This window comes from Oncorhynchus mykiss, chromosome 21, assembly GCF_057628025.1.
Source record: "Oncorhynchus mykiss isolate SJ-2025 chromosome 21, ASM5762802v1, whole genome shotgun sequence".
In the NCBI taxonomy this organism is placed as follows: Eukaryota; Metazoa; Chordata; class Actinopteri; order Salmoniformes; family Salmonidae; genus Oncorhynchus; species Oncorhynchus mykiss.
In genome coordinates, this window is record NC_143042.1 from 23,104,260 (window position 1) to 23,126,281 (window position 22,022).

Here is a 22,022-nt window from a genome sequence, read left to right on the forward strand (position 1 = left end):
ACAAATGGTGTAATTGATATAAACATGAAAAAAGGAGTCTTAATAAAAAAGATCTGCATGTAATGGTGAAAATGGTTATTGGAAAATGGTGATATGATTCTGCATAATTATACATAATATGGTTGTTATATCCAAATGTTCCACAGTAATAAACAATTCATTTGAGTTTTAAAAATGGAAAAAGCACACTATTGGTATACTAGAAGACATTTCAAAGATTGTCATATTAAAGAGAATTTATAATGACTATAATTACTTTCTTAATCAAAACAGATCATGATTAGGCATGATTAGTATCAAGACAGATAGAACTGTTGTCCTCAATCTAATCATCTTAATGGTAACATCTCTATTCAACCACTGAGTTTGACATCAAAATATATCAGCTTCATTAAATTAAAACGAATAACAATTTTCAAAAGCTAGGATGTCCAATTTCCATTAGCTTGACCATCCATGTTTCGTGCTACCTTTAAGTGGTAGTGCTTCCTGATCTGATGTGATGGGGTCGGGGTCATTTGGGGGTCATTTGGGGGGAGGCTGTTGACGTTTTATTCCTGTTGTTTATTTGAACCCTTACACATCTCTGTGAAGAGTGCATACATTTTGCCTTCGACCAATAAGACAGTGCACTGCTGGCCTCCTCTGACCAGTGAGACTTGAGGGGATGGGGGGGTGGTCATATTCTGTCTGTGAGATATGATCCCCCCCAGGGTGGCATTGTACCCAAAAGGAAATAACCTCAGAGCCTTAAAGCCATCGAAAACCTGCAGTTACTCATTTGGTACTGCCCAGACAATTACAGAATCATTCTACGCAGAAACGTAATTCATAGAACAGTTGTGCTCTATTAGTGTGAGTAGTGATAAAGACCAGCATCCCAACTATATCTCAGTATTTCCATTTCTATGAAACCAATAGACTCTACCCTACTGAAACATGCTGTCATGATGTGCTCCTACTGCCTCCTGCTACACACTAAGGCACAGCCACATGTAGGGCATACGCAGTATCATAACCTCTTGTTAATACGTCCTGGCTCCGTTGCTATCTTCTCTAAACCCAACGCCACCACCCTTCCTGGTAAGCAGCTGTTGGCACAGTTGGTTGCAGCGGCTTCGGGGGCTTAATTTGGACCCTCCACCACCCAGGTCACCACCAAACACCACCCAGCCCAGTCTGGTGAGCTCTGGATGGGCTCCAACACAAGGATAAAGACCTTGTGTCAGCCACAACTGGTGAGCACATGTGCAATGGATATGGAGCGATAACATGGGACAGGACAGGTGGTAAGCAAAAACACAGTTAAAGGGCAATGAAAACATAAAAGAGGCTAGTGAAGTGAATTTTTGGGGGTTATTGATAAACACAAAGTAAGATTTAATGTCTTATCTGTCAGACTATCGGTAGACTATATAGAGCCGTCAATGAAACCGACGGATAGCACACCCTGGAAAACAGCAGTGCTTTTAATGGAAAAGACTACCCAGGTTACATAAGCTACACATAATTCGACATCAGCACATTTAATGAGCAGAAAACAAAAGATAAACAACTTTATTCCTGAGACAAGCTTTAACTTCTATCAGCTTCCCAAGGCACCACACTGTGTTGCTCTCTTTAACTGTCTCAGGTGTGAAATGACTTCCCTGACCCACCCTTTGTGTTTATATTCTTTAATCCTCCATCACCTGCCACGGCGCTGTCCAATTTAAACCTTCATGGAAGGAAGAGTAGAGAAAGTGTTGTTGCCTCTCAAATGGCACCCTATTCCCTATGTAGTGCACCACTTTTGACCAGCCCTGCCCTTTATAGGGAATAGGGCGCCATTTGGGACACACTTTAAGAAATGCTCAGATCAAGCCCTCTATAAATCCATATGGCAGGCGAGCTACAGGTTAGTTTTAGAGCACCGAGCATCATAATATGCCCGCCCGCCGCCTCGTTTGCTGTCGTTTTGATGAACACGATCATTTCAGAATCAATGGGAGGTGCACTGCTAACTTACATGCTATTTCTGGCATCATTGGTATGCATGCAGCCTCCAAGTCAAGATTCAATCAAGCCACACTCTATACATTCCCAAACAGATATTCCCTGTCAGATACCCCTTACAAACTCTATCTTCCATTCACGACTATTGATAGATGAAAATATAGCCAGATATATATATATATATATATATATATATATATATATATATATATATACAGTGCCTTGCGAAAGTATTCGGCCCCCTTGAACTTTGCGACCTTTTGACACATTTCAGGCTTCAAACATAAAGATATAAAACTGTATTTTTTGGTGAAGAATCAACAACAAGTGGGACACAATCATGAAGTGGAACGACATTTATTGGATATTTCAAACTTTTTTAACAAATCAAAAACTGAAAAATTGGGCGTGCAAAATTATTCAGCCCCCTTAAGTTAATACTTTGTAGCACCACCTTTTGCTGCGATTACAGCTGTAAGTCGCTTGGGGTATGCCTCTATCAGTTTTGCACATCGGATGGAGAGCATTTGTGAACAGCAGTTTTCAGTTCTTTCCACAGATTCTCGATTGGATTCAGGTCTGGACTTTGACTTGGCCATTCTAACACCTGGATATGTTTATTTTTGAACCATTCCATTGTAGATTTTGCTATATGTTTTGGATCATTGTCTTGTTGGAAGACAAATCTCCGTCCCAGTCTCAGGTCTTTTGCAGACTCCATCAGGTTTTCTTCCAGAATGGTCCTGTATTTGGCTCCATCCATCTTCCCATCAATTTTAACCATCTTCCCTGTCCCTGCTGAAGAAAAGCAGGCCCAAACCATGATGCTGCCACCACCATGTTTGACAGTGGGGATGGTGTGTTCAGGGTGATGAGCTGTGTTGCTTTTACGCCAAACATAACGTTTTGCATTGTTGCCAAAAAGTTCAATTTTGGTTTCATCTGACCAGAGCACCTTCTCCCACATGTTTGGTGTGTCTCCCAGGTGGCTTGTGGCAAACTTTACATGACACTTTTTATGGATATCTTTAAGAAATGCTTTCTTCTTGCCACTCTTCCATAAAGGCCAGATTTGTGCAATATACGACTGATTGTTGTCCTATGGACAGAGTCTCCCACCTCAGCTGTAGATCTCTGCAGTTCATCAGGTCTTGGTAGATTTGCAGTGGTCTGATACTCCTTCCATTTCAATATTATCGCTTGCACAGAGCTCCTTGGGATGTTTAAAGCTTGGGAAATCTTTTTGTATCCAAATCCGGCTTTAAACTTCTTCACAACAGTATCTCGGACCTGCCTGGTGTGTTCCTTGTTCTTCATGATGCTCTCTGCGCTTTTAACGGAACTCTGAGACTATCACAGTGCAGGTGCATTTATACGGAGACTTGATTACACACAGGTGGATTGTATTTATCATCATTAGTCATTTAGGTCAACATTGGATCATTCAGAGATCCTCACTGAACTTCTGGAGAGAGTTTGCTGCACTGAAAGTAAAAGGGCTGAATAATTTTGCACGCCCAATTTTTCAGTTTTTGATTTGTTAAAAAAGTTTGAAATATCCAATAAATGTCGTTCCACTTCATGATTGTGTCCCACTTGTTGTTGATTCTTCACAAAAAAATACAGTTTTATATCTTTATGTTTGAAGCCTGAAATGTGGCAAAAGGTCGCAAAGTTCAAGGGGGCCGAATACTTTCGCAAGGCACTGTATATGAGAGAGAGAGAGAGAGAGAGAGAGAGAGAGAGAGAGAGAGAGAGAGAGAGAGAGAGAGAGAGAGAGAGAGCACTTATACCTTTCTCCAAGAAGACCTGTCAGATCGGAAGGCTAGTAGTGAAGGATGGAAGATGAGGTAATGAGGCTACTGGGACACAGAGCTGTTGTGGCTGGTTTGGTGACTCATTGTAATGGTTGGAATTAAATGAATGGAACAGTATTAAACACATATCAAACACATTGTTGCTATGCAACGTGATACCATTCCATTCCGGCCATAACTATGAGCTGTCCTCCCCTCACCAGCCTCCACTGAAACAGACCATGCCCAGTATTCAGACTGACTGGCTGAGACATGCCGCTCATTATGCTATTAGGTTGCATTTGAGCGTTTGCCACCTGTTGCAGACACTTTTACAACATCTGTGGCCCCGCATCATTTGGCATGGGCAGAGAAATGACATTTACTGTATATATCGTGGAGAAATCATCTCTCAATAAATCTCTCACAGACCCATGATGATGCGAATGGTTCCTCGCCTCATGCAAAACGACAGGCAGCTCATTAGCCAAGTAAATTAAATCCGAGGCCCCGGATCAGCATCGTCGTTATGACAAAGGACGTTTCTAGGATACCGACCGGCTCTTCGACTGTGTGGGGAGACCGGAGTGACACAAGTGTCCAGTTGTTACCGCTACAGTAGTACTAAAAGACAGCCTAATACTGACCGGCAGACATCACACCACAGTAGGCTGATGATGTAAATGTTTTGATTTTAGCGGGTTGTTTGGCAAGGGTGTTGTGTTTGATAAATGGCACTAGTGGTGGTGTGGACTGTGACGAGTGGTGCTGGACAATGGCCACTCAGTCAGCCATGGCCGACAGCAGCTAAGGATGAACGCAGAGAAATCCCTCGTGGAGCAGAGAGAGAGAGGGAGAGAAGAGAGAGGGGAAGAGAGAGACAGACAAAGGAATACGAGAGAGACCACAGAGAGAGCGGGAGAGAAGAGAAAGGGGAAGAGAGAGAAAGACAAAGGAATACGAGAGAGACCACAGAGAGAGGGGGTGAGAAAAAAAGAGCGATAGGATCGATGAAAGGAAAGGAAAATATTGATATTGGAGGGAAAGGGTCGGGGGAGGGCGAGAGAGAGAGAGAGAGAGAGGGATAGAGGGCAAATACAGGTCAATGCTCCTGGGGGTATGGTACTGGTATGGAGATGCACACACACATAGGAAAACGCCCATCATACACACTCCATTCCAAGTCCATTCCAACCGCATATGAGCTAATTAGTGTTGACAGGAAGCTAAAACATTACGCGTACACACATCTGCAACATAAAACGATTATCCCACAGAAAGATGCTTTAAGTATGGTGTTGCATTCTTCTTCTTCTTTGTGCGAGACTAAACTTAGCGTGTGGAACAACATCTCGTCCCAGGAGTCAATACAAACACCCAAGCTGACAATCACACTATCCTCCTCTCCCAATACTCATTATGTAGTCTCCATGTTAGCTGTCGCCTGTGGTCCCGCCTGGCTATTTGACAGTTCAACACACTGTACAAGAGCATGCAAACAGAGGATAACCATTATTTTTGACTGACTGGCGGGAACGGTGAAAACCGGGAGACGGGTAGTTATCTTGGCTTGCAGTTGTTATCTTTCTGCACATACTGTTAACCCCCACACGGATGTACGCACACACGCACACACACACACACACACAGACAAGCAAACACACACATCGACTACTCACGCACGCACATCTGACCCCAGCATGTCTGTTTCTGTTTTCTAATTCCGACAGCTCATTGCCCCATCTGCTATTGTTGTCTCTATTGTGTCCCAGCATGCTCTTTGGCCCAGCACTGATGGCTTCTGTGAACAGAAATGCTGTAAAAAATCTTTGTAAAGGCATTTAAGCAACACAAAAGATAATGTCACAGGCTGTCTCCTGTTCAAGTATATCTCAGACACAGCTAAAAACACCTTCTTATTAAGCAGTGTCTGCTGTCAAAATTTGGCAGCCAGAAAAAGTTTCAGGCTAGGCTTCGGTAGGAAAACAAATGGACATTCAGCATCATAAGGCATATATCTATGTTCTGCTGTCTAGGCTGCATGATTTCTCGCTTATATCTCTCTTCATCGCTTTCACTCTCTTTTCCTCCTCTCCCGGCCCTATTGCCTCCCTCTTTCTGTCTCAGTTTCTCTCTTGCCCTCTCTTCCTTTCTCTGCCCCCTCTCACTCTCTCTCTCTCTCTCTCTCTCTGTGCTATAGGCAAAGCTGGCGGGTGATTTAATGGTGCTCTGCTGAAAGTTCCCCCCCCCCACACACACACACAGATACACACACACCCGCCAACTCCCACATTCAATTCCCTTCCACTCTCCAACCCACGGGATGTTTCGCTGACCCGCCCAGTGTGACAGCTTGTCTGTGCACTTGCCACCTCTAACATCATAATTGGCAACTAGCAGAATAAAGAGCTGGCTTGGGCAGAAAAGCACAGGCATCCATTATTGATAACAAACCACAAACAGCATCAGTACATCAACCTAAGCCCTATGAGCACCACTTATCAGTGGCTGTCATGTAATGTAAAGGTGCAAAGTGGAGGTATATAATTACAGCCTTCCATTGTTCCTTCATCAGAAGAATATCCACCATGGATCAGACCCGTTGACTAAAACGACTGCAATGGTCTCGTGTTCAGGGGCCATGTTGAGGTGTGTAGGTGCTCATGTTGGCAAGTCCAGAGGTGTGGGGGAGTAGCTGTGGTTGCGTAATGTATTTTCTTACAGTGAGGGAGAAAAAAAACATCACCACCGAACAGCATCTCTGAACAATAGCTGGGAGAGAGAATAGAATAGGTATGACCTATTGTATGACCTCTCTCTAAAAGTTCACACATACAGTAATAGAGGATACACACAATGCCAGTTGAAAGACATTCACACCTCCTACAGTATGTACCATTGGTACTGTAGTTGACCCTTTCCGGTCACAATCACAGTATCTGTAAGGAAATACTTGAAACTTGCAACAAAACAATACTTAGCCTACATTTGAAAAAAAATGATGTGCAACTTTATTTGACAGGGTATGAATGCAGAGATTCATCTTAACAAAATTACAGTAACACAACAAGCAGTTTTAATGGTTACCTAAATTATTTGCTGTTTAAATGAGGGCAGCAGAAGTGAAAATGCACCAATAGGTTCCTCAGTAGCCGCTACTGTAATGCGTTTTCATGTAAGTCTAGCTCTCCCGACAATACTCACCTGAGGCTATTCACCTTGATAGTGGGATTTTGGTAGGTAATTCATCACAGTTGGGCTGTAATGGCACTTCCAGAGAAATCCCAAGGCCAATTAAACAGGAATTGGAGCCGAACAATGCCCAACTCTGACAGCCTGACAGACAGGTGACAGACAGAGCGAGAGGGAGGAAAGTTGCTTTGACTAATGATGTCTGGGGCACAGTTCAATGTCTAGTTTTTATTTACATTTGGTTGAGCTGTCAATCTAACATGAATTCAATGTGAAATCAATAAAAAAAATGTCACAATCTCATTGGATTTAGGTTAAAAGTTGGGTAAAATAAAAATGAAATGCCCTTATGTTGATGACCTTTTCCAAATCTAATCCGTTTTCCACATTGATTCAACATCATCACATATATGTTTTTTTTTTGGGGAGGGGGGGGGTTGAAATGACGCGGAAACAACATTGATTCAACACATTTTTGCCCAGTGGGTTGTTTGTGCACTGCAGAGTGGTTTTGCCCAGGGGGATGTGGGGTTGTTCTAAGAGTGGTGATGACTTTCCACGTCCTTGCTCTGCTTTTTCAGTCCATTCCATCTGATCTGATAAACCTCAATAACTCCCACTTTATTTCGCTGTCTTGTTTTTTTCTCTTTCAACCACTCTTGTTATCCTGCAAGCTCCCGCTTGGTTTGACATTTACGGCGGAACGCCGAGTCCGCCGACCACGCAGACGAATTACCTTGCTACACAGCAGGCCTATGCGATGTGCTTGTGTGCATGCGTGTGCACGTGTGTGTCCGTGTAAAATTTAAACCGAGATATTAAACACAGCAGTGAGCTTGAACACCCTTCCAGATGACAATTCAAATTTCCACCATAGATCAAATTCAATAGAGCAATCCGTCTCAGCTTGGGACAAACGCTTCTATTTGGCAATCTGTGGGTGTTATCAGGAAGAGATCGCTGAGAAAGGAACATCATCAATATAATCAAAAATGAATGCATCCGGACTGCCCAGATGTGAGAAGAAAATCATTTTTGGATCAGAGCCATAGGCACACAGAACATGACAAACTCTGTTTGTACATAATGTGTCAACCTATTGGGCAAAAACTGTTTGAATCAATGTTTTTTCCACATCGTAAAAAAAAATGTGATGATGTTGAATCCACGTGGAAAACTGATTGGATTTGCAAACAGAAATTAACGTAAAGGAATTTCATGCTTTTTTTTCACCTAACTCCTCACCTAAATCTAATGACATGGGACATTGTTTGTTGATTTCACGTCGAAGTCACATTTAGTTGACAACTCAACAAACAAAGGTAAATCAAAACTAGACCAAACCACTCCAAAATTGGACAAACAAAAAAACACTGCTTTCATATCTCATCTATACAAGTGAAATGAGCTGGATGAACAGTTCGAGTGGGTCTTTTTGTAGCTTGTGCAAGCTCTCAATGGGTGTCATGGCAACCCTCACCTGTTGCCGCGGAGAAAAAGACAGTTCCATATCACAGGAAAAAAATGCTCTGATCTGGAGCACGCTCAGTGGGGAGACTGTAGGAAAACAAGATGCGTTATTTCAGAACAACATGCAAAACAACACACAAAAACAACAATACGACAGGGAGAGAGGCTGCATATGATGAAATCTGAATTATAGCTAGAGTTAAAAATATGACACGAAAGAGGGAATAGTAATAAGCTTTCCTTAGAAAGCTTTCCTAAAACTGGCTGACGAGAGCAAAATGCATCATACGGGCCTGATTCCTGTATTTTGAAACCTACATATCTTGAAAACTGAATTGCTTGACATGCAAAACAGTTTGGGAATACATCAACAATAGACTAATGAAACAAATACCAAACGTTTTTGGGTGGAGTTTTCCTTTAATCCGCACTGATGTAAAAACACAGATGCCTACTGTACCATCACTTTGGATGAAAAATAGCAGAGGTCACTTTGGGCTACTGAGTTGCAGCAGAAGTGGGTTAAAGAAAATGTGTTTTTGTTACATCCCACCTCTTCCTCTTCCCTGGCAGGTGTGATCTGTGATGTCACTCAGGGAGATGAGCATGACTGAAGAGTCATCTCTGTAAAACATGGCTGTCACGGGTCTCAGCGAGGCGAAGCAGTTGGCTGACACACACACGCTAAACACACTGCGTCTAGAACCAGTGGTCAGGACACACATCACGCTCTGCGCATCTCCCGGCCTCACTTCATGAAGGTAGGAACATCTATCAGGGTTGTGAGGGCGTGATGTGATTACACACTTCCCTCTGTATTGATGGACATGATTTGCATGCACACATACACATGCACGCTCTCTCTCTCACGAGCCATCAATACAGGACTAAGATCGAATCCTACTACGGCAGCTCTGACGCTCGACAGATATGGCAGGACTTGCACACTATCACAGATTACATGTGGGTTAGACTATTAAACAGGTTAACATTAGCAAGGCCACAGGGCCAGACGGAATACCCGGATGGGTACTCAAGAGCATGCGCTGATCAGCTGGCAAGTGTCTTCACTGAAATGTTCAACCTATCACTGACCCAGTCTGTAATACCAACTTGTTTCAAGCAGACCACCATAGTCCCCGTGCCCAAGAATGCTAAGGTAACCCGCTTAAATGACTATTGCCCCGTAGCACTCACACCTATAGCCATGAAACACTTTGAAAGGCTGGTCATGGCTCATATCAACACCATCATCCCAGACACACTCCAATTCGCATACCGCCCTAACAGATCCACTATTGCACTCCACAGTGCCCTCACCCACCTGAACAATAGGAATACCGATGTAAGAATGATGTTCATTGACTACAGCACAGCATTGAACACCATAGTCCCCTCCAAGCTCATCACCAAGTTCAGGACCCTGGGACTAAATACCTGCCTCTGCATCTGGATCCTGAACTTCCTGATGGGCCAGCTCCAGGTGGTGAGGGTAGGTAACAACACATCCGCCACTCTGACCATCAACACGAGGGCCCCTCAGGGGTGTGTGCTTAGTCCCCTCCTGTAGTCCCTGTTCACCCACGACTGCTTGGCCGTGCATGACTCCCACCTCATCATCAAGTTTGCTGTTGACACAATTGTGGAACGACTGATGACAATGAGGCAGCCTATAAAGAGGAGGTCAGAAACCTGGCAGTGTGGTGCCAGGACAACAACCTCTCCCTTAACGTCAGCAAGACAAAGGAGCTGATTGTGGAATACAGGAAATAAAGGGGCGAGCACTAAAGAATGAACATGGACACACACCCACACAGTTGTGAAGAGGGCATAACAGGACCTCTTCCCCCTCAGTAGGCCAAACAGATTTGGCATTGACCCTCAGATCCTCAAAAGCTCCACAGCTGCACCATTGAGAGCATCTAGACTGGCTGCATCACCGCTTGGTACGGCAACTGCAAGGCACCCAACCACAAGCTGCCCAGTACATTACTGGGGCCGAGCTCTCTGCCATCCAGGGCTTCTATACCAGGGGGTGTCAGAGGAAGGCCCAAATTATTGTCAAAGACTCCAGCCACCCAAGCCATAGACTGTTCTCTCTGCTACCTCACGGCAAGCAGTACCAGTGCATAAAGTCTGGAACCAACAGGACCATGAACAGCTTCTACCCACAAGACTACTAAACCAGACTGCTAAATAGCTAATCAAATCGCTACACGGACTAGCTGCAAAGACCCTTTTTTGCACTAATTCTCTTGCACTGACTCTACGCACCCACACTAGACTCTACCCACACATTCACACATGCTTACACTGACACCCCACCACACACATACACACACACACCCTAAATATGCCCACACACACAACACTCCCACACATGCATACTGACACCACACACACACACACACACACACTTTTACACTCACCACATACGCTGCTGCTACAGTCTATTATCTGTCCTGTTGCCTAGTCATTTTCCCCTTCCTATGCAGATGCCTTCTGAAAGTATTCACACCCCTTGACTTGTTCCACATTTTGTTGTGTTACAGCCTGAATGTAAAATGGATTACATTGATATTTTGTGTCACTGGCCGACACACAATACCCCATAATGTCAAAGTGGAATTATGTTTTAAGAAATGTTTACAAATGAATAAAAAACGAAAAAGCTGAAATGCATTGAGTCAATAAGTATTTAACCCATTTGCTATTGCAAGCCTAAATAAGTTCAGGAGTACAAATGTGCTAAATAAGTCACGTGATAAGTTGCATGGACACACTCTGTGTGCAATAATAGTGTTTCACGTGATTTTGAATGACTACCTCATCTCTGTACCCCACACATACAATTATCTGTAACGTCCCTCAGTCGAGTAGAGAATTTCAAACACATATTCAACCACAAAGACCAGGGAGGTTTTCCAATGCCTCGCAAAGAAGGGCACCTATTGGTTGATGGTAAAAAAAAATAAAAAAATAAACAGACTTTGAATATACCTTTGAGCATGGTGAAGTTATTAATTACGCTTTAGATGGTGTATCAGTATACCCTGTCACTACAAAGATACAAGCGTCCTTCCTAACTCAGTTGCTGGAGAGGAAGGAAACCGCTCTGGGATTTCACCATGAGGCCAATGGTGATTTTAAAACAGTTTCAGGGTTTAATGGTTGTGATATGACAACAATGTAGTTACTTCACAACACTAACCTAAATGGCAGAGTGAAAAGAAGGCTGTAAAGAATAACAAATATTCTAAAATATTAACATGTGGAAAAAGGCACTTTAGTAATACTGCAAAAAAATATGGCAAAGAAATTTACTTTTTATTTTTTCTCCCCAATTTCGTGGTATCCAATTTTTTATTGTTTTTAGTAGCTACTATCTTGTCTCATCGCTACAACTCCCGTACGGGCTCAGGAGAGACGAAGGTTGAAAGTCATGCGTCCTCCGATACACAACCCAACCAAGCCGCACTGCTTCTTTAACACAGCGCGCATCCAACCCGGAAGCCAGCCGCACCAATGTGTCGGAGGAAACACTGTGCACCTGGCAACCTTGGTTAGCACACACTGTGCAAGGCCTGCCACAGGAGTCGCTGGTGCGCAATGAGACAAGGATATCCCTACCGGCCAAACCCTCCCTATAAGACGACGCTAGGCCAATTGTGCGTCGCACCACGGACCTCCCGGTCGCGGCCGGTTACGACAGAGCCTGGGCGCGAACCCAGGGTCTCTGGTGGCACAGCTGGCGCTGCAGTACAGCGCCCTTAACCACTGCATGTTTTGGGTATGCTTGTCATTTGCGAGGACTATAGAGTTTTTTGGGGATAAAAATAAATGTAACACAGCAAGGAACAGCCAAAATTCTAGAGGAAAACCTGGCTCAGTCTGCTTTCCAACAGACACTGGAAGAGGAATTCAGCTTCCAGCAAGACAATAAGGCCAAATCTACAATGGAGTTTGCTAACCAGATGGCATTGAATGTTCCTGAGTGGCCTAGTTACAGTTTTGACTTAAATCAACTTGAAAATCTATAGCAAGAGCTATAGCTGTCTAGCAATTTTATTCTATTTATTTATTTAACTAGGCAAGTCAGTTAAGAACAAATTGTTATTTTACAATGACAGCCTACCGGGGAACAGTGGGTTAACTGCCTTGTTCAGGGGCAGAACAACAGATTTTTACCTTGTCAGCTCGGGGATTAGATCCTTTCAGTTGCTGGCCCAATATACTAACCACTAGGTTACATGCCGCTCCATATGATGATCAACAACTAACTTGACAGAACTTGAAGAATAAAAAAATATATATATAATGGGCAAATATTGTACAATTCAGGTGTGAAAAGCTCTTAGAGACTTGATGAGACCCAAAGATTCACAACTGTAATCGCTGCCAAATGTGTTTCTAACATGTACAGTGTTGACTCAGGGTGTTGAATACTTATTTTATTGAGATATATTTATGTTTTATTTTTCCTGCATGTTTAATAAATGTTCACATTTTTCTTTCTACTTTGACATTACAGAGTATTTTGTATAGATTGATGATAAAAAAATACAATTAAATACATTTTAATCCCACTTTGTAACACAACAAAATGTGAAAATGTGAAAATTCAAGGGGTGTGAATACTTACTGAAGGCACACACACACACACACCACAGTAAACACTCTCCTCTCGCCTCCTCCCTAGATGTTAACTTCAGAGCGACAGTGCAGCCCGGGGCCTCCATAATTGACATGGTCAACGTGACGACGTCACCCAGCAGCAATGCCACCCCAGAGGGTCTGACTGAGGGGGGGCTGGTGGTCCTGGGCCAGAGGGAAGAGTATGATTACAATTACTTTGCCCTGGTGCTGGGCGTGCCCCTCATCCTGATCATCATCCTGGGCAACGTACTTGTGTGTCTGAGCGTGCTCACTGAGCGCTCCCTGAAGACTGCCACCAACTACTTCATCATCAGCCTGTCTGTGGCCGACCTACTGCTGGCTGTACTGGTGCTGCCCCTCTACGTCTACTCTGAGGTGAGGGAGGAGCGGAGAGTGTGTGTGTATGTATGTGTGTGTGTATTTATGTGTGTATCTGTGTGCGCGTGTGTAAGTTGACCTTCCCTCCATGACCTCTTAAATTGAAGAAACACGTACACATACCCAAATACATGTTGTTTTGTTCAATTACCTGCCCTGTCTGTCTCTTCGTAGTTTAAAGTCCACCGCTGACAGGACTGACAACTTGTTAACCATGTGTTGTTGTTGTTGTTGTTGTTGTTGTTGCTGTGTGTCCCAGTTCCTGGGTGGTATCTGGACCCTGAGCACATACATCTGTGATGCTCTGATGACCATGGACGTCATGTTGTGCACTGCCTCCATCCTCAACCTATGTGCCATCAGTGTGGACAGGTGAGTCCTTCTGTCTCAACTTCGCCTGAACACTATTTTAACACATGGCTGTCAGGTCACACTAGTTTTCAATACCACACCTGTCCTCTCTAACCTGTCGAGTTACGGTACACTGGACTCTGAAACATAGCAACACCACATGTCCATCCACAGGGCACAAACTGGTTGAATCAACATTGTTTCAATGTAATTTGTCAACATATTGTGACGTGGAATATACGTGGAAAATACATTGGATTTGAAAAAAAGTAATTAACTGTTGTTTTGAGAGAGACATTTCTACAACAGGATTATGTCCTCATGGTAACCACATTTCAACATATGGAAACCTTGTATATAAACCTTGAATTTGTACCTTTAAAACAATGTCAGATCTTCAACGTTATACACACTATCAGAAGAAAAAAAAACTATAGGCTGGGCAGCACCTCCTGGCTCCCACTAGAGAATTGATCTACAGTGGGGCAAAAAAGTATTTAGTCAGCCACCAATTGTGCAAGTTCTCCCACTTAAAAAGATGAGAGAGGTCTGTAATTTTCATCATAGGTACACTTTAACTATGACAGACAAAATGAGAAAAAAAAATCCAGAAAATCACATTGTAGGATTAATGAATTTATTTGCAAATTATGGTGGGAAATAAGTATTTGGTTAATAACAAAAGTTTATCTCAATACTTGTTATATACGCTTTGTTGGCAATGACAGAGGTCAAACGTTTTCTGTAAGTCTTCACAAGGTTTTCACACACTGTTGCTGGTATTTTGGCCCATTCCTCCATGCAGATCTCCTCTAGAGCAGTGATGTTTTGGGTCTGTTGCTGGGCAACACGGACTTTCAACTCCCTCCAAAGATTTTCTATGGGGTTGAGATCTGGAGACTGGCTAGGCCACTCCAGGACCTTGAAATGCTTCTTACGAAGCCATTCCTTCGTTGCCCGGCCGGTGTGTTTGGAATCATTGTCATGCTGAAAGACCCAGCCACGTTTCATCTTCAATGCCCTTGCTGATGGAAGGAGGTTTTCACTCAAAATCTCACGATACATGACCCCATTCATTCTTTCCTTTACACGGATCAGTCGTCCTGGTCCCTTTGCAGAAAAACAGCCCCAAAGCATGATGTTTCCATCCCCATGCTTCACAGTAGGTATGGTGTTCTTTGGATGCAACTCAGCATTCTTTGTCCTCCAAACATGACGAGTTGAGTTTTTACCAAAAAGTTATATTTTGGTTTCATCTGACCATATGACATTCTCCCAATCTTCTTCTGGATCATCCAAATGCTCTCTAGCAAACTTCAGACGGGCCTGGACATGTACTGGCTTAAGCAGGGAGATGGTAGGCTTTGTTACTTTGGTCCCAGCTCTCTGCAGGTCATTCACTAGGTCCCCCCGTGTGGTTCTGGGATTTTTGCTCACCATTCTTGTGATCATTTTGACCCCACAGGGTAAGATCTTGCGTGGAGCCCCAGATCGAGGGAGATTATCAGTGGTCGTGTATGTCTTCCATTTCCTAATAATTGCTCCCACAGTTGATTTCTTCAAACCAAGCTGCCTACCTATTGCAGATTCAGTCTTTCCAGCCTGGTGCAGGTCTACAATTTTGCTTCTGGTGTCCTTTGACAGCTCTTTGGTCTTGGCCATAGTGGAGTTTGGAGTGTGACTGTTTGAGGTTGTGGACAGGTGTCTTTTATACTGATAACAAGTTCAAACTGCTTGGCTAGTTCTATTTGAGCCACTGCCTTAGTCTGCCTTTTAATTCCAGTTTGTCTACAAATGAATAACTGATATGTTGGATTCACGTCTTCATCTCAATCAAAATCAAATTTAAAGAATAAGATGACATCAAAACAAACATTATTGAAAGTGTTTTAAAAGTTTGATTTTATTTAGTTCTGATCTTTGACTTAAAACTAAGTTTTTAACTAGAATTAAAGCCAGACTAAGTTAGTGGCACAAATGGAACTATCCAAGCAGAAGATAATGTTGATATTTGATTGCGTTGACAACCAAACACAATTCAATATTACATTTGTAATACAGTAAATAGCCTAAAGTTAAGGCTATCGTAGAAACGAATGTAACTTTAAAATGAGTAACACATCCATGGCCACATTGAGGTTACTGTAACTATGAATGTGTTCTTATGTAATCATATAAAGTGTGCATATTCAAAATAGCATGGATAGGTCGTCGCAGGTCTGTGGACATGATCACAATTTCTGTAATAATCTGTGCAGAATCTCGAACGGCATTGGTCACTTGCACCGTGTACTTTTAATGCAATCTCAACTGCAATCCAGGTCATTTGGTTATGATGCACAGTGATAACACAATAATCTTTTCTATAAATAAACCACAATGTTACGACTTCTATGAATGGTGAGTGGAGGAGTCAAGCGCCGAGAGCAGGTAATTCCGTACGTGGATATTTTATTCCAAAGACAGTGGAGACACGGACATGCGAAACACAAGGGCGCCTGAAACAACCCGTCCAAAATACAAAGGACTAAAACTGTCCGGAAAAATATAGATCACACTAATACACCAACACCAAATAACAGAGAACAAGCCCGCACAAATACCCAGCGGGCCTAGTGCCCTTAAATAGCCTACAAACAAACACTAACTCAAAACAGGTGTACCCAATTAAACCCAATAAACAGAAACAAACGGAAAGGGAATCGATGGCAGCTAATAGGCCGGCGACGACGACCGCCGAGCGCCGCCCGAACAGGAAGAGGCACCATCTTCGGCGAGATCCGTGACACACAAATCAGACATTGTTTGGCATTAGAATTTGTTTGTGCCTTTAGATGGTTGAAAGCGTAGTGATGACACAATGGATATTCAACTAGCTTTTGGCTGTCTTTTTGAGTGGGTGAGATCGACGTGTCAACCAATTATTACCCAATTATTCATGTTGAAATGACATGCTGTGCCCATTGGGCAGTCTCCAGTATGATTTGAGTTCACAAAGAATTGCAAAGAACTACCGCAATATCTCTGAATTATTAGGAAAAGATTGATAACGCAAGTTCTTCTTCAAAAAGTTTCTTCAAGAAATACCCTGGGTGTACCCTTTATTCCCACTTTTGAAAGTAACAAAGAGAGCCATTGAAAAACACCAAAAACAATATCTTCAACTTGCAAGTTCAATATGTCCTTCTAATATCTGTAGCGAGCTCTGTAGCGAGCCCTGTCACTCATAGTAATCCCCCAAAGCATTCTGCCAGACTGTGAGAAGAGCGTAGCGAGACCATTAGCAGACATCACACAGTGAATGCTAACTGATGGCTGTGGTCTATAGGAGGCTAATGGAACCGTAACTCTGGAACCCCCTCATCGACCCACTCATCAAGGCCCGCTAATTACTCAAAACAGAGAGAAGCAAACTCACGCCAACCACCCAGGGGACTCTACCCCAAAACAACATCTAAGGGCTAAGTGTGACCGAGAGCTTCTAAGGCAAAGCAAAAACAAACCGACTGTAAAATAGAGAATAAGCATTAAATAGGTTCCACACAGCACACACTTCTTGCTAGTTAAATGTTGTATCCCTAGTGTTTTGCGGCTGACAGGTTCTATAGCATTGTGGTGTTATTACATTTCACAATGTAATAATACGACATGGTATCTAATCAATAGATTGAGATTAATTGGATTTATAAGACATGAGAAGCAGGGTAGTACCAGGTTGTGGGGGTTGGAATAGAGTGGAGTTACAAATGAAGGTGAATATTATTGTAACTTCATCTGTGGCCTTCCAGTGTCTCCATATCTAAGTTTACTTTGAACCTGTAGGACCACAGAACAGCTCTGCACAACTTTGAGGTTTTTCAAATGTTTCCAGAACAGCCACCATGTCCTCTGAGTACTTCCCTGCTGTGTTGGCCTGTTTGAAGCCCCTCCATGTTGAATGTATGTATTGATGTATTTTAAATGTAGACTATGTAATTCGCTTTGATCCGTGTCTCAGCAGGTACAGTTGAAGTCAGAAGTTTACATAAACCTTAGCCAAATACATTTAAACTCAGTTTTTCACAATTCTGACATTTAATCCAAGTAAAAATTCCTTGTTTTAGGTCAGCTAGGTTCACCACTTTATTTTAAGAATGTGAAATGCAAAAATAATAGTAGATAGAATGATTTATTCCAGCTTTTATTTCTTTCATCACATTCCCAGTGGGTCAGAATTTTACATACACTCAATTAGTATTTGGTAGCATTGCCTTTAAATTGTTTAACTTGGGTCAAACGTTTCAGGTAGCCTTCCACAAGCTTCCCACAATAAGTTGGGTAAATTTTGGCCCATTCCTCCAGACAGAGCTAGTGTAACTGAGTCAGGTTTGTAGGCCTCCTTGCTCGCACACGCTCTTTCAGTTCTGTCCACAAATTTTCTATGGGATTGAGGTCAGGGCTTTGTGATGGCCACTCCAATACCTTGACTTAAGCCATTTTGCCACAACTTTGGAAGTATGCTTGGGGTCATTGTCCATTTGGAAGACACATTTCCGACCAAGCTTTAACTTCCTGACTGATGTATTGAGATGTTGCTTCAATATATCCACATAATTTTCCATCCTCTTGATGCTATCTATTTTGTGAAGTGCACCAGTCCCCCCTGCAGAAAAGCACCCCCACAACATGATGCTGCCACCCCCGTGCTTCACGGTTGGGATGGTGTTCTTCGGCTTGCAAGCCTCCCCCTTTTTCCTCCACACATAACGATGGTCATTATGGCCAAACAGTTCTATTTATGTTTCATCAGACCAGAGGACATTTCTCCAAAAGGTACAATCTTTGTCCACATGTGCAATTGCAAACTGTAGTTTGGCTTTTTTATGGCGGTTTTGGAGCCGTGGCTTCTTCCTTGCTGAGCAGCCTTTCAGGTTATTTCAATATAGGACTCGTTTTACTGTGAAATTGCTCCCAAGGATGAACCAGTCTTGGCTGATTTCTTTTGATTTTCCCATGATGTCAAGCAGAGGCACTGATTTTGAAGGTAGGCCTTGAAATACATCCACAGGTACACCTCCAATTGACTCAAATGATGTCAATTGGCCTATCAGAAGCTTCTAACGCCTTGACATAATTTTCTGGAATTTTCCAAGCTGTTTAAAGGCACAGTCAACTTAGTGTATGTAAACTTCTGGCCCACTGGAATTGTGATGCAGTGAATAATAACTGAAATAATCTGTCTGTAAACAATTGTTGGAAAAATTACTTGCGTCATAGTAGATGTCCTAACAGACTTGCCAAAACTATAGTTTGTCAACAAGAATAATTGAAAATTTAGTTTTAATGACTCCAACCTAAGTGTATGTAAACATCTGACTTTAACTGTACATAGCCATGGTGGCAGCATTGCACCTGAAGTACAACAGGTGTGCTCCATGTATTTTAAATGTATGTGATTTGTGTGTCCCTGCAGGTACATAGCGGTGGTGGTGCCCCTGAAGTACAACAGGAACCAGTTCAGCCTGCGGCAGCTGGTCCTCATTACGGCCACCTGGGTTCTCTCCCTGGGCGTCGCCAGTCCTGTCATCTTCGGCCTCAACCAGGTGCCGGGCCGCGACCCCACCGTGTGCAAGCTGGAGAACGACAGCTTCGTGGTCTACTCCTCAGTGTGCTCCTTCTTTGTGCCTTGCCCAGTCATGCTCTTCCTGTACTACTGGATGTTCCGGGGATTGAGACGCTGGAGCTCAGGCAGGAGGCGCTCCCAGCTGACGAGGGGAGGAAAACGGGGCCTGTCCCTGCACCTCTGCTCCGCCCTGCAGAGGGAGAACGCAGGGGTCAGGGCGGGGGCCAAGGAGAAGGTGGTGTACCTCATGCCCTCAGGGCTCAGCCCAATGTCACCGTCGACCGTATCGATGCCGTCGCCCACAGCGACCCCGGGGGTGGAGGGCAAGCAGCAGGATGGTGTGGGGGCTGGCATGGCGGAGAGCGACCCCATGACTACCCAGATAGAAAGCGTTTCGGACGCGGACCCCACGGAGAAGCCGCCTAGGCAGGGGAGGAGCCGGAAGGAGAATGGGCTGGCCCACGCTAAGGCCACCAAGAGGGGGCGCCGCAACAGCAAGAGTAGCAGAGTGAGTGGGAGGGAGCGAAAAGCCATGAAGGTCCTTCCTGTTGTAGTTGGTAGGTAGGTGTGTGTGTGTGTGTGTGTGTGTGTGTGTGTGTGTGTGTGTGTGTGTGTGTGTGTGTGTGTGTGTGTGTGTGTGTGTACATGCATGTGTATTCCAAGGTATAATACTTACACAAATCATGTCAACAAAGGACATTTAGCATCGTTGGGGTAAGGAAACAGTGGGTTGCGGTGAACTTAAAAAGTATTAATTACATAAACATGGAGGGGTATGGAAATGAGGGGTTTCCCACTCAGAATACATAACCTCATAACCTGCAGCTGACTGTTGACACATCAACTATGATTAAAGTGCAGGGCAGTTTGTGATTGTTGCTGTTTTGGTAATCAGTGCCTGGAGGGTGAGTGGTTTCACCTCTTCTCTGAGTATACAGTATATCCAGCTTCTCAAGCTCCAGTTCAGTGTGTTTCAATCTAGAGCAAGACGACTCCTACTCTCTCCAGGAGTGAGAATAATCATTTTTTTGTCTTAATTTGTTGTTGTCTAGTATTGTCTTTTGCTAGCTAGGGCCATCTACTTTACGTACTAGCCTCCCTTTCTGTATCGTATGACACTCACTGTCCCCTTTCCTCCCGGCTGGCTTGCCCTATCCTTCTGCTCGGTGGCTGAGTATGTCAGGTGAGCAAAAATGGAGGAAAGTTAAACTAAACTAAAATTAAACTTCTATCATAATTTCAGTCCCTCCTCTCTACCTTCCCTTCCTATGTAGCCACTGCTAACACCACTTCCTATCAACCCAGATTTCAGGTTCCTGCATTTAACCTTAGGAAACTCTTCGCCACCTTCTCCTCCCTCCTTAATCCCCCCCCCCCCCCCCCCCCCCCCCTCTCTGCGGAGGACATTGTCAACCACTATGAAAAGAAGGTAGACAATATCCACTCAGTCAGCCTATTGAGTCCACTGGTATGACTCACACAGAACTACCCTACACCTTGACCCCTTTCTCCCTTCTCTCTACAGATGAAATTCTAGTGCCGTCTGGCCGCTCGATAACCTGCCCATCTGACCCCATCCCCTCCTCCCTTCTCCAGACCATCTCATTCCTAACTTCCCTCATCAATTCTTCCCTGACCACTGGCTGCATCCTCTCTGACTCCAAAATGGCTAGAGTCACTACCCTCCTCAAGAAACCAACACTCAACCCCTCTGACATAAAAAATGACAGACCGGTATCCCTTCTTTCTTGTCTTTCCAAAGCACTTGAGCGTGCAGTCTGACCATCACTCTCGTTATCTCTTTCAGAAAAATCTTCTTGACCCTAACCAGTCTGGCTTCAAGACGGGTCACTCAACAGAGACTGCTCTCCTCTGTGTCACAAAGGCTTTCCGCACTGGCAAAGTTGACTCTCTCCTCTGTCCTCATCCTCCTAGATCTATCCGATGCCTTGGACACAGTGAACCATCAGATCCTCCTTTCCACCCTCTCAGTGCTGGGCGTCTCAGGCTCTGCACACTTTTGGATTGCATTCTACCTGGCAGGCCGCTCCTACCAGGTGACTTGGAGAGGATCTGTGTCTGCACCACGTGCTCTCACTACTGGTGTCCCCCAGAGCTCGGTTCTAGGCCCTCTCCTCTTCTCTCTATATACCAAGTCACTCAGCCCCATCATATCCTCACATGGTTTCTCCTATCATTGCTATGCAGATGACACTCAACTACATTTCTCCTTCCCTCCTTCTGACAAATAGGTGGTGACACGCATCTCTGTGTGCCTGGCAGATATCTCAGCTTGGATATCGGCCCACCACCTCAAGCTCAACTCCGACAAGACGGAACTACTCTTGCTCCCGGGGAAGGCCTGCCCACTCCAAGACCTCTCCGTCACAGTTGACAACTTCACAGTGATCCCCTCCCAGAGTGCAAAGAACCTTGGCGTGACCCTGGACAACACCATCTTCCTCTGCAAATATCAAAGCAGTGACTCGCTCCTCCAGGTTCTTGCCCTTTAACATCTGTAGAGTACGACCTTACCTCACACAGGAAGTGGTGCAGGTCCTAATCCAGGCACTTGTCACCTC

General features: G+C 44.0%; 1 protein-coding gene across 1 annotated transcript in view; it reads left to right on the top strand.

Moving 5' to 3' along the window:
- Positions 1-22,022, top strand: part of LOC110500258 (dopamine receptor D4) — a 33,051-nt gene that overhangs the window by 747 nt on the left and 10,282 nt on the right. The window contains exons 2-5 of the mRNA XM_021577515.3: positions 9,027-9,214; positions 13,153-13,484; positions 13,747-13,859; positions 19,291-19,997. Coding sequence (XP_021433190.1) covers positions 13,200-13,484; positions 13,747-13,859; positions 19,291-19,997 — 1,105 coding nt within the window. The 5' untranslated portion in view covers positions 9,027-9,214; positions 13,153-13,199. The remainder of the gene's footprint in view (positions 1-9,026; positions 9,215-13,152; positions 13,485-13,746; positions 13,860-19,290; positions 19,998-22,022) is intronic.